The sequence below is a fragment of the Strongylocentrotus purpuratus genome, unplaced genomic scaffold (genome assembly GCF_000002235.5).
Source record: "Strongylocentrotus purpuratus isolate Spur 01 unplaced genomic scaffold, Spur_5.0 spur5_scaffold_16, whole genome shotgun sequence".
Taxonomy (NCBI): Eukaryota; Metazoa; Echinodermata; class Echinoidea; order Camarodonta; family Strongylocentrotidae; genus Strongylocentrotus; species Strongylocentrotus purpuratus.
The window spans coordinates 1,834,896-1,849,102 of NW_022145601.1; the positions used below are offsets into that span (position 1 = coordinate 1,834,896).

Sequence of the window (14,207 nt, forward strand, 5' to 3'; positions counted from 1 at the left end):
ATTAACAACAATAATATGTGTTTTATATCGGTTGCTAGGCATGTTATTACCATAGCAACGGGAACTAAGCGATATTTATCATTAAAATAGGATGAAAATGCATCATTTGACATCATACTTCCTATAAAAGTAGTCATCTGCCTGGTGATAGCAATTTTTTGTGATATATTCTATTTCTCACGCCAATATATTACCGTTGCTAAGGAGAAGATAGCCCTTAGCAACCAAATTTCCCATTTTGGCTCATAACAAAGTGTCAACTTTAGAGCGCTATAACTTTTTAGTTGATAAAGCAATAGACTTGAAATTTGGATATGATATCAACCAGGATGCTGAACAGTTTTTCAGCAAGTTTCAAGTCGGTTAGCATAATAATCAAATAAATATGGAAAAATATGTATTTTGGCGCAATTCATATTTTTGAAAAAAATGTTAAAAAATCACATTTTTGGCTCGAAATTGGTAAGTAAATCATCCCGAAACCTATTGAATGAGGTATCACCTTGTAGGGAATTAAAATGTCTTTCATATGACACCTTTCGCATGGTAAAATGAGGTGCTGTTAAAAAGTAATCTCTAGAATTGTACAACAGTAGTTATACATGGCGGCCATTTTGAAAAAATGGCCGCCATGGCACTTTCCCCCACCAGGATTCCTTAAGACTTTTGATATGTTATAATGGACACCTCCAAGAGCACAAAACAGTCAAAACATTTTCTGTTGCAATTAGTGGGAGGTCATATCAAATTATGCCTGGACTACCAGTTCCTATTTACAAATAGCATTTACATTAAATTAGACTAAATCATTCAAGCAGACAGATCACTGTGTTGCAACAAATCATGATGTTCTTCCTCCTCAGATGGCCAGCCTCTTATTAAAAAGTCTGGTTATATTTACGAACTGATGAATACTTGTTTTGTTCCTATGGGAGTTCCAAATCACTTTGAGACGCGTCAGAATACAAAACACTTCAAAACAATTGTACATGAATCATTGAGATATTCATTATCCCACCAGCTGTCACAAAAACATCTATCGTAGCCATTGCTTTGTACAAAAATATCTCTTTCACGCTTCATTTTTCTAGCAGGCATTGAAGAGTGAAGTTGTCTAAGGATCTGCGCTTTCCTTTATGAATTTATCTATGATTCTCCAGTCAAATTTGTCCGGAGATGCGATGGTTGTGTGTTTGATCCCAGGGCAGCACTAGGCAAGAGATGAATCTACATTTTTCACTCTCCACCCAGGTATTCAACAGAGACCAGTAATATGGAATTTATTGAATAATGTGAGTACCGAAATTGGTATTATAACTACTCTGTACAGCCAGGATAATATTGGAACGCCTTGAGCACCATGTTTGGTGGATATGTGTGCTAGGAAAATGTATAACATTATTATGTTTATTATTGTTATTTTCAAAACAAAGAAAATGATTACTTTTTGCATTTTATAAACTCTGTACACTACCATTAAGTGAGGTCATTGAACTGATCCAGGAGATCAGAAGCTGGTGGCCTCTTTTCTGGCTTCTGTTTGAAGCATGGTTCAAGGATCTTCTGAACCTTAGGATCTACAGCTGTCAAAGACTCAGGATTACCCATCTGGCCTGTAAAAATACGAGCCATCAGGGCCAGAGGATTCATCGAGTCTCCCCACAGGCGCTTCATGGAGTACAGCTCCACTAATGTTCCTGCAACCGACCAGATGTCATGTTTGTTGGAGTGCCTGTAACCGGGTTCCGTTGCGCCAAGTGCCTCTGGAGGCATGAAGCACGGTGTGCCTCTCATATTGACTGAGGATTGGGACATAAGGTTGCGGCTCTTGATGTGGGCCAGGCCCAAGTCACAGAGGTAGGGACGAAGTGTTGCAGATTCCACCTAAAAGAATAAAAACCGCTATATGTCATGATGGGTGAATTCCCTTAGATAACATTGAACTTTTCATAAAAATATCACAGACACATATGACAGAATGTTTCTATGTTCTTTCTACACAGTTTTAGCCTACCCGGCATCGACACACAAGAAATACATGAAATCCTAGTAGACCCATTCAGCATGACCTTACAGTCACCCTTTAAAAGCATTAGACGTACAGTTGTGTGAGAAGCACATCAATTGGTTAATTCTCCTTCCATGGAATTGAATACATCAATAAACTTGAATTACTTTTAAAATGGCTAGCTATATCCATGTACTTACTAGAATATTGGCAGGCTTAATATCAAGATGTAAGATGTTACAGGCATGCATGAAGGTTACGGCTTGGAGAACCTCACGAGATATCTGAAGCTTTTTGGCCCAGTCTAGAGGAACCTGCAAGTTGATTATTAATAAGCAATAAGAAAAAGGCTACTTGAACAATGTACAGAATGATTTGTATATGACAAACTCGGTGAGGAACTTTAAAGATTTTGATATGATCTTGACATGTCTATGTCTGGGAAAATTATTGTTTTCTAAAGCTCTATTCTCACATATAACGTTGTAAACTACCTTAACAATATCACCGCAGTAAGGGAACAAATATTTCAGGAAAATAAATGGTATTTTTAGTGGAAAAGGATGAGTGCAGCTGTGGCCCCTATGAATTTTCCTTTGAGTTGAAAATTTAAAGGGTACTGGGACATTTCATTGATGCAGTTTTATTTTGAGAATTATCCCACCATATGTGAATGAGGCCGAACTTGCACTTACAATCAGGGAACTAAATGGTAACCAGTCTACCAATCACCCACTTTAATGGTTGTCTTCCCTGCTCCCAGCCCCACATCCTCCCCCTCTCCTCCTCCGTATCTTGCTTGGAATGACCAAGACTGCACTTGGGCATTCTCTAACTTTGGCAATAATAATGATGCTCAAACTTATCCATTTAATCAGGACGTAGTTTGGTACCGTTATTCATTTTAAAATGTGATGAATTTTCCAGCCACTAGCCCATTACCCCCGCTTCTTACTTTAACACCCCCCTCCCTATAGCTCCACGTTTTCCTAGAAGCCCTTGATTCAATTACCTTAACGTCATCCCTATCAGGAAAGATAATGGTGTGTAAACTTGGCCCTTCAATGAACTGCATTACCAGGAAAGCCTCTCTTCCCTGGTATCCTAGAGCCATCATCTGAACAATGTTAGGATGACATGCCCGTCTTAATGGAGAGAAGAGTATGGAGGAGAAAGAAAGTTTGATGACCATTTCTCATCCCAAATATCTCCGGTCAACAAAGCTAAGTCCTGAGTATACATACTCGCTACCCTACCAGGTTAGGCATGATATTTCAATAATAATATTCTGGATTAATGTATAGCTTAATACATCAATGGTTGTGTCCCACTTTGCAGACATGTCTCTATCACGGTCAGCGAATTGAAGCTTGCTTCCGAATAATGGATGTACATTCTGCGATTCCAGGAAGGCATAGCAGACATGTGTAATGCTGACCAACCACAATGACTTTCTGATCTTCCAAGATACCCTTAAAATACTTGACGGGAGAGTAAGAAATTACATAAAACCACGAATGTTTAGATTAAATAATTACAAACTAGATGGATTTTCGAAAATGATGCCTCTGCCATAGAGCAATTTTACAAACCAAACCAGAAGCAATTTTTAAGTTTGATTGTAATCCGTTAACAGGTATTGTGTTTACAGGCTATTTTCCATAAACATGTATGACCCTTTGATCCTTGGCCTCATGACCCATAAATCTAATCAATTCATCAGCTCTGCAAGATACATACATGTCCTGAGTTTGATAGTAATCCATCGATCACAAGCTATATTTGCATACAAAATTAGCCCTGTGACCTAGCTTCCACCTTTGACCTCGTGACCCCAAAATCTTATAAATTCATAAGTTCTGCAAGATACATATACGACCCAAATTTGGTGGGAATCCATCAATTGGTTCGCGATCACAAGAACGGGACGTTTGGACGAACTGACAACTCAACATAATTAATGCCGCCTGCTACTTTGTTGCGGACACATAAAAACCAGAAAAAAAAACACTCTAGATTTTCCTTTTGAACTTGATTGTACGATTCCCTTTATAGTTTGTTGGTGATGTGCCACGTACATGACCATCAATTTCTTAGAAATTTGAATTAGACTCGAGACTATCCGAACAACACATGTGTGATGGTAATATATTTGGATACCTGTGTATTGCGACTTCCTTCTCAATTTCATCTTTTCTGCTACCCATGATGGAGATCTTTTTGACTGCCACTGGAGTCCCTCTCCATGAGGCTCGATGGACCACTCCAAACTGCCCCTTCCCAACCACAGGACCCATGTCTAGGTCAGAGACTTCAATTTTGTGCACAAGATCGAAGACTGAAATGAGAGAAATCGATATCATACGGTACATATACACAATCTAATGTATAAAGCATAAATCACTATCAATATATAGAATCTGATCTGTTTTTAGGTCTAATAGTAACATTAGTTGTACAGCAAATGTCACATTATAATAATGTCTATATGCACTTCCAAAGGACTTTGGATATTATTTCCCCGTCCATTCAAGGGATAATTCCTTAAACATGTCCGTTTCTTACACCTGGATCAAGTGTGGCAAATGTAGATTAATGCCTCGCCAATGTATGTCAATGCTGCAGCAGGGATTCACACCCCTAACCTTCTGGTCTATAATCTGGAGACTTACCCACCACACCAGAACACCTCTACTTAGTAGTGCATAATTATAGTACATAATTAAATGCATAATCATAATGGCTTTAATAATGGTGCTCAGATATTATTACCCTGGGTGTAGCAAAGCCATCTAAGTAACTGTACTTAATTTCATCAGATATCCATTTACATCTGTGTAGAATGTTGATTTGTGCCGAGTTTGGATTTGAACCACAAATCTTTGACATCTATAGTCTGGTTATTTATTTTTATTTATTTATTTATATTTGATTGTATTTATCTCTTGAAGTCAGTATAAAAGTCGAATCGGTTTCAAATTGCTGCACTCCTGGTCTGACTTACTACGATTCTGAGCCGATTTAGTTTTCCCCCTCAAAAGGAGCATGAAATCCCCTGAAACTTAAATTCTATTAATCAAATGACTAGTCAGCTCCTTGGACATTAAGTTTTTACATGTTTAAACGTTCAAATAAAATGCTATCACATGTTCTTCCAAAATCGGTTCGTAGTAAGATGGTGTAGTGTGCATATGTAGATTTTTACCTTCAATTTTTGGCTTGCCAGGTTTCTTTTGGTTTCCTGCAGAACGTTCAGCTTCACTTTCATTCTCAGCTGAGTCCTGTCTTATCCGCCTTGGAGAGCCTTTATCAGTACCGCTCAAACCATCGTTTCGCTTTACGATAATATCATCTTCATCAACACTAATGGAGTTACTGCTCAGGCGTCCTTTCTTCACATCCTCATCTTCCCCGAGGTCCTCCCATGATGACATATCATCAGATCTGAAAAAGGTATTGATTAAATGCATAATATCCTAGACATAAAGACATAGCAATTAGTGAAGAGAATCGTAAGTACACTAGATTCAAGAATAACTAGGGTACACATTCTTTTGTTTAATAAAAATACAAGGTGACTAGAAATTATCATATGTAAGATTATTTAGATAAGAATTGAAGTCAGGATTATTCAATGAAAACAGAAGTTGAAGGACAGAGGACAAGAAGGAATTAGTGAAGACAATATGATTTTAAGTACACTAGTTTCACGAATGACGAGGGTACAAGTTCTATTGTCAAAAACGCAAGGTGACAAAAAAGGATTATTATGTAAGATCATTTATTTTAGATAAGAAATGAAGACAGGATCCAAAAAAGGGTATAGGGTGAGATGTGAATAAGGCATTAAACAGATAATAGAACCATTGATTCAAAAATTTAATAGAACAAAGAAAATATATGATGAGACTAGAAATTATGTAATTGGCCAAGAAAGAATTTAAAATAGTTAAGAGGAATTACAATAATAAATATTTATTAACATCATTTTTGAGGGGTATGAAGAGCATCACGTAGACAGAATATATGCTTGGTATAAAACAAAAATAAGAACAATTAAAATTACATTGTTTTGATTTCATATGATTTTTGACATCTTCTTTAATTCTATGTGTAATGTGATACAAGGGTTGTCTTGGAGCTATTTAAGACTACATATGGGTTATTTTGCAAAGCTAGTGCGCTGCACAAGGCAATCATTCTGCCAATTGTTGCCTATTGTTTTGTGCAAAATTGCATGTATGGCAACCAAGCGACTGTGCAGACAGGCAAATAAGGCAACCAAAGTGGTAAGGAAATTTACTTACATCTTTTCACGAGCAATCTTCTTCACAGTCTTCTTCAGCTCAGCATTCCTGATGTAATATAGCGGTGTTCGACATTGGACATTCTCTAGGTCTATGAGCGCTCCTTTAAGAACCATGTAGCAAAGTGCAGCGGCAGCACTGTTATCAACTCCACACCCTCTAAAGCGCTTGCGAATCTGGGAGAAAATAAAGAGCATCAAGACAATTAATCTTTGCACAAATGTGGAGTGATTAAATATTTTTAATTAGAATACCAAGTTAGGATACCTGAAAATCTGAAAATCTAGAACCACTGGTTATAATTTGGGGGAAGGTAGGCTAACAAGTAGCTTCAGAAAAGATGTTTATCGAGATTCCTCCAAATTAATGACCATCAAAATCATGGAATCAAACTATAATCGCATGATCTTTTATTTAATAACTACGAAATGGAGTCAGTTGCTATCGGTGAATGTATATGAACCATAGTAGTCAAACTGAATGTTGCTTTGAACTCCTTCATTTAATGGTGGCAGCGGTGGGATATTAATCCTAGTAATACAAATGACTGATGATACATACTCCTTCATACAAATGGTGATAGCAGTAGGGAGTTAACCCTAGCAATTAAAGTGATGTGTCTCAAAATATTTTTGTCTGGATATCAAATGAATGTCATTCATCCTTGTATATCTCTCCATTAGGGAATTCAAAACAAACAAGGTCATGGAAGTGACATAAAATAAGCGGCTCAATAATGTTACTTTTAGGGAATTTAATCTCTGTACCAAATGTATATCTATTGTTGAACACCATGGGCTTCTATTATGTCTATGAGACACTCCTACTCTTATCACTTGGCGCACACACACGTGGACATACCTTCCTCAGTGTAGGAGTGTCTTTGATATCACTTGGATCTTTCGCTGCAGTGTTGGCAAGGAGGTGCAGGGCAGTATGATCATCTTCACCTTGGAGATTGATATCAGCACCCTGTGACACCAGAAACTCTATGCTGTGGGATTGTCCTTTATAAGCAGCCAGGTGTAGTGCAGTATCTGCTTTCACGTTCTTAGCATTTACATCTAATCCATGATCCTTCCATGAGCACAAAATAAATAACTTTCATTATTTGGTTATTGTAATAGATAATTCAATTTCATCCATATCTAAATAAGAGCTTGATTTAGCTTAATTGGATTTCATGTAATATCTGCGTTAACTGAGATATAGAAGACTGTTCGACATGCTTCACCCATTTCCTACAGAAACTGTGAGGCCCCTGTATTAGGCCTATATGGGAATTAGACAATTTTAGTCATCAGGTTAAAACAAGAGATTTACATTGCATAATATAAGTGTCTCTTATATTGATAGCCTACACGAGCTTGTACTAGACAAATAAAATGGACTTTCATTTACATGTATCTACACATTCACCATACCATACAGATATCCACCTGTCATATATCTAATCAAATCCACTACATTTTAAAATTAGAAGTACATAAACATGGAAAATTAGAATAAGCTGCATAGAGAGGGGGAAATGTTTTTTCTTAGACATTAAAATTTGCTTTCATGTTTCATACTTATCTGGTAGCTTACTACGAAATAAAACTATGTAAAGTCATACCTTAAATCCAAATGCATAATTGTTGAAAAACGTAACTTTATAGCAAAGGCATCACATTACTTGTAACTGTTTCCAGTGCAAATTTAATCTATACTGTGAGTTGTCATGGAGCTATAATCAAGACCGGAATTAAATTGGTAACTTTGTAAATTAAGCCATTTTGTTGCACAAGGCAATCCTTCAGTCAATTTTTGCCTTCTGTTTTGTGCAACATTGCATGTATGACAAAGTAGTGACCATGTAGAGAGGGTACAGAGAAGGCAACAGAAGTGTTAAGTTCAACATTTTGCTAGCCTAGGGTACTTGAGAGTCTTAGTAAATTACCTTTACAGACATAATAACCTTCATGACTTCTACATGGTTATTGACTGCACAGATATGCAATATGGTGTGACCGTCGTCCCTTGCAACAACAATAGATTGAGGGCAACTCTGTGCAATTAACTCAGCAGCTCTAAAATGAATAATAAAAGAAAATGAAAATATTTAAGATCAGACAGGAAATGTTCATAATTATGAATTCAAGTTAATGGTTGTAATCCCTCTCCTAATAATCCTTGTTATGCATAAACATGAGTGACCACAACCTTCCCCAGGCCCCTTGCATTTACATCAAGATAACTTGTCAAATGGTTTTGCCTCCTTTCAGAAAAAGTATACAATGCCCATTGTACGACAGATGCTTTGGCCAAAATTATTCAGCAGTCAATTTATGATAATACTGTAACGAAAACGGGTCTCTCACTCTCTGGGTAGCGTCACTTCTTCAGTCAGAACCCGCTCTTTCTCTGTACTCGACGTTCTCACAAAAATATATTGTGCAACAGACACTCTCAGATCAGCTTACAATCACTTAACTAAATTAAGTTACCAACACAGGAAATAATATGCACTTACAGATCAAGTAATGTTTCCAAGAACTTTAATAATCTGAACTTCCAAACAAATTAAGGCACAACTTCCTTCTACGGCAGCTCAACACCAACTCCCCACAAGATTAACCCCACGTACGCGCATCGCAGTGCGCGACGTAACCATAGCGACATCTACAATAACAATAAACAATTACAATAACTAACGCCCTCTAAAGGCTAGGTAAAGTAAATAACGATTTCGTTACACTACCCCGCCCCAAGTCTGGGCAGTCCTCTGACCAAAAACACAAAATCGTCTTAATACATGCTTTTGGCAAGAATGAGGCAAAATTACATAGATAAAACTTTTATACATTTTTTTTTCAATTAATCATTCTGTCCTGCGAACAACATCTATAAATACATTTTTGCAATTAAAGGCCGAAAAATCCGCTGGAATACTTTCACGTATAGCAATAATTACATGTAAGGAAAATTTAATCACTATAAGAGGAATATAAATGAGTTCCGCCATGAACTTCAATTGCAGCATAAAATACATACAAGAAAACAGGTTTCCAAGTAATTGCAATATTAATGATAGCTGAATTGATATACATGTATGAGTTAAACTTCTGGTAAGATTGCTCCAGCCTTCAAGTTAATACTGTAATTGGTCCTGATCTCTTCCTCCACTACCAGAATCCCGTCACAAAAAGATCGTCTTGTGGTGACTTCAGTAATGCTGTTAACCCGGCCGACCAGGGCCCTTTCCAGCTCCTGTACGGACATCGGAGAACCTAGCGACTGATCCGATGCGAGGTGATGCAACTTTGTAGGCGCCGGCGAACTTTCCTTCTCACACCCATGCAGGAAAACAACGCTGTACTCTCGTACCTTTTCCTCCTGAAAGAGCTTCTTGCCCCCCGAGAACTGTGTTGAGGAAGACCTCTCTTCTACCTGCAGAGGGGTGCCCGGAACAGTGCGTCGTAGATCCAACCCCTGCATTGGCCTTCCCATCTGGATCTTCCGAAACGTTGGGGTTGGGCAGTCCTCCACCTCAGCTTCTGATTCTGACGATACCGACGAGGTCTCACTTTCCCTCTCCTTTTACAGCATGCTGAGATCTTTACCGGTCGGCCTCGATGCATTCCCGTTCTCTGAAGAGAGTGTTTCCTTCGAAGCATGAATACTCAGCTCACCTGCTGCTACAGGGGTTACCACAGGCGCGTCTTGCCGCTTGTCTTCTGTTGTCTTCCCCTCGTGTCGACTCTGTACGTGCCTCGTCAGGTTGTCCTTCCTAAAAAAAGACTTGTCGCACCCTCTGCATTTGTGTTCCTCCCTTCTTCGATGTCTCTCTTGAATGTGTCTCTCCAAACTTCTCTTGTGGGAGAAGTAATGACCGCAAGAATAGCACTTCACGTTCCCCCTGGAATGTCGCATACTGGCTTACTGTAAGAGAATCGACACAGAGGACATCAGGTTAACACAAAATCGAGATCATCTGGATTATCATTCATCACAGATAATATAGTTGCAATGGGTTAACTATCTAATTAATAACTGTAGCGGATAGGCTCGTTTCTTTTCCTTGACGGATTTCTTCTAGGGGGTGGGACCGGAACTTTTCGTGGTGCCGGAACAGGGGGTGTGACAGGCTGGGAAACTTCCCTGTTCAAGTCCTCGATGTCCATATGCTGTGTCAGTTGGCTAGGAGCCTCCTGCTCATTTCCGTGAGCGTCCCTGTTTTCACTTGCTTCTAACCAGGATTGAAGAGGTTCCCCCTTGTACGGCTTCAACCTGTCAACATGGACCACCTTCATCTTTCCATTTCTCTTCGCCTGTATTCGGCAAGTAACATCTGACAATTGCCGAATTAACAAGTAAGGGCCCTCCCACCTCCTCTGGAGCTTCGGGGACAAGCCTTTGGTCTTTGCCTTGTTGTAGAGCCACACAAAGTCGCCCACTGCCAAAGGACTACCCCCTGCCTTGGAGTCATAATCCTTTTTCTGCCGCCTAGCACTTTCAGTGCAGTTCTTACGGGCCCTTTCGTGAGCTTCCCGCATGCGTTGCCTCAAGGTGTATGCGTAGTCTGTCTCAATATCATGCTCCTCGGGGTCCTCTAGAGCCTCTGTGGTCAGGTCTATTGGCAAATGCACTTCCCGCCCTAACATCAGCATATTAGGTGTCTCCCTTGTGGAGTCTTGGGGAGCACTACGGTAGGCAAACACTGCGATCGCCAACTTCTCGTCCCAATCTCGTTGTCGCTTATGGGGTTCAATCATCATTGAGATCATGTTGAGCAGAGTGCCATTAAACCGTTCAACGAGTCCATCGGACTTTGGGTTGTATGGGGTGGTGCGTGTCTTGTGAATGCCAAGGATGCCGCACATTTCCTTAAAGACGCGAGACTCGAAATTCCGGCCCTGATCCGAATGCAATACTTCAGGAACACCAAACCTACAAACAAACTCGTTTACAAACTTGTCTGCAACCGTTACAGCGGTTTGATCTGGTATTGGGTAGGCCTCCATCCACTTGCTAAAATAGTCCCCTACAACCAGAATGTACTTGTTCCCTCTCTCCGTCTCGGGTAGCGGTCCAACTACGTCCATGGCGACACGCTCCATCGGCATTCCTACCGTATCTTGTTGCAAGGGGGCCCTCCGTTTCTTAGCTGGTGACTTCTTGGAGGCACAGACGTTGCATTGTCGAACTACGGACCGTATGTCTGCATCCATTCCGTACCAGTAGAATCTCATGCGAACTTTGGCTATGGTTTTGTTCATCCCTAGATGTCCGCTGGACTTCCCACCATGCAACTCTTTCACGACTTCTGACCGAAGTTTGGTTGGGAGGACAACATGCCAAGTGATCTTCTGACCTTGATCACATTCCCACTTTCGGTGAAGAACTCCTTGCTTGACAGCTAGTTGATCCCACATTCTCCAGTAAGACTTTTCGACACTAGACTTTGATGCCATTGAAGACCATTCAGGCCTGTCTTTTGATTGTTGTTTGCCGTTCAAGATCCACTTGATTGATGAATCTTCAGTTTGTTCTTGGTTCAGGTGTGCATTGGTGATACTTGGTGCTAGGGTAACTGCATTTACCTCTGCACGGCCATTTCCAGGTCCTGCTTGGACTTCGAAGCCTGCAGACTCCTCAACATCCCGTTTACACTGGGGACAAGGCCGTCTTGACAAACTATCTGCATTGGCATGCGAGCGACCAGCTCGGTGTATGATTTCGATATCATACTCAGCTATCACTTGAAGCCAGCGGGCCATCTGCCCTTGCGGATCTTTGAAATTCAGAAGCCATCGCAATGCTCCATGGTCCGTCCTGACCGTAGTCTTCTGCCCATACAAGTACTGTCGGAATTTCTTCAAAAATTCTACGACGGCGAGCAACTCCTTTCTGGTAACGCAATAGTTCTTCTCTGCTTTGTTCAGAGCTCTGCTAGCATATGATATGACTCGTTCCTTTCCATCTACCACTTGAGATAGGACAGCCCCTATCCCCTCATTACTAGCATCCGTATCCAGGATATAATCCTGTTCTGGGTCTGGGTATGCTAAGATAGGCGATTGGTACAGCCGCTTCTTGAGTTCCTGGAATTTCTTCAATGTCCTCCCCGCTGATGGGTGTTAGATGGCCGGCAAGTGTACCTCTGCGAATTACGCATGCCTTCTTTCCTGGGTTGAAGACTCGAACAGGGAGGGTTGTTTCCGTCCTTTCTACAACTACCCGTGCAACGATGATGCCTTTGTTCAGGAGCTCGCTACTCTCCGCAGGTTCAATGAGACCTAGACCTGTCCCATCTTGCAGCCCTGTCGTGTAGCCTGGAACAATAACCTCATGACCTGGTGGCACCCTTGTAGTTGCCCCTATCAATACTCTGGAGCTAAATGAAACTCCTCGTGCATCCGTACATTTGATTCTCTCTCCCTTGAGCCGCAGTTCCTTTGTCTTCAGATCGATAATACACCCATTTGGTTCCATGAAGTCCAGCCCAAGTAGCCCATCTACCTGGTCGGTATTGCCGAAGACTACTTCTAGTGGAAAGATGCATGTTCCTACACCAAGCTCTAACCATGCACTACCTAGCGTTTCCATGCTACTGCCATCTGCATTGCGAACTCCCACTTCTGTCAAGTCTGGCCTATTAGTTGAATGTATCCGATAGTACACGGATGAAGATAAAATGGTATCGGTGGCACCTGAATCTACCAACAACCTTGCTTTGATTCCCCTTATCTCCACTTCAGCAAAAAGACCACGTCGTGCTTTATCAGATATGTAATTCCTTGAAGGATATTCTCGAGGAGATGGAGGTGTGTCAGTTACATGCCCTGGTGTCCGTCCAGCCTCCCCTCGGGCCTCTGGGTTGGCTGAGCCCCGTTTCCCGAAGGCCTCCTGTATTCTCTTGCGTGAGGGCAGTTACGCCTAAAATGCCCCTTCTCATGACACTTGTAGCATTCATCTGTGGCTGTTGGTGTTCTCCGCCTGTACGAGTTGGGTCTCTCCCGTCTGAATTCTTCTGACTTGATGGGTCGTTCCTGTTTGGCGATTCTCTCATCTATTCTCTTCAGCTCTCTCCAGATTTCATTGATCGTAGCTGCTGAATCAGTGTCAACGGCCCTTGCCTGCTTCTGCCTCCTGCCAGACCGTTGTTCCTCGAGTCTGAAAAAATTATCAGTTGCCAAGGCCGCCTGGATGGCTTCATCCATAGTTGTTGGCTTAGATCGAAAGACCCCTTCCCTGATGGATTGGTCCTCAATCGCCTCTGCAAAGTGTGTCCTTGCCAACCGATCCTGGGCTTCTTCAGTAAGTTCCGGGTATGCCAACATGGATAACTCCCGTATGGCCTGACCCAGTTCCTGGAGGGTCTCTCTGGGCCCTTGGCGTCTGTAACGCAGTTCAAGGAGGAAGTTCTCTGCCAACTGGCCTGGGCCAAATCTCTTCTCTAGAAGAACTACCAGGTCTTGGTATGCGATCCGAGAAGTGTCAGCTGCCTTGCTGCCCAAGATCTTCAGTGCTGATCCCCTCAGACTTGCTGCTAGGAAAACCTTTGCCTGGTCATCACCCCAGTTATTGGCGACCTTGCAGGCTTCAAAATGGCTGAGGTAATCCCTCCAAGGTGTCCTCCCATCGAATTTGTCGGGCGATACATTTGGCTTAGACAGTGTAACAGGTGACCGTACCCCTGGAACTTCGCTCCTGTGTCGCTGGTAGTGAGGAATTGATGCAAGAACATCTGAAGCATCCAAATCTTGCCTATGTAAGAAGCCTGTTCGTAGCCCATCTGCCCGACGAACGGCTGTTGATGTTTTACTTGGAGACCACTGTGCAGCATGAAGTCCCTTCGCCTCAGCAGCTGCAGTCTGCTCGTGTGCCACCTTCACTTGCGTTTGATCCTC

General features: G+C 41.4%; 1 protein-coding gene across 1 annotated transcript in view; it reads right to left on the reverse strand.

Annotated features, from left to right (window-relative positions):
* Positions 1-767: 767 nt before the first annotated feature.
* LOC100891096 (E3 ubiquitin-protein ligase MIB2) overlaps positions 768-14,207 on the reverse strand; it is a 31,825-nt gene continuing 18,385 nt past the window's right edge. Inside the window, exons 14-21 of the mRNA XM_030986526.1 lie at positions 8,255-8,384; positions 7,177-7,392; positions 6,316-6,491; positions 5,214-5,452; positions 4,169-4,346; positions 3,021-3,153; positions 2,209-2,322; positions 768-1,884 (exon numbers count right to left, since the gene is read on the reverse strand). Coding sequence (XP_030842386.1) covers positions 1,477-1,884; positions 2,209-2,322; positions 3,021-3,153; positions 4,169-4,346; positions 5,214-5,452; positions 6,316-6,491; positions 7,177-7,392; positions 8,255-8,384 — 1,594 coding nt within the window. The 3' untranslated portion in view covers positions 768-1,476. The remainder of the gene's footprint in view (positions 1,885-2,208; positions 2,323-3,020; positions 3,154-4,168; positions 4,347-5,213; positions 5,453-6,315; positions 6,492-7,176; positions 7,393-8,254; positions 8,385-14,207) is intronic.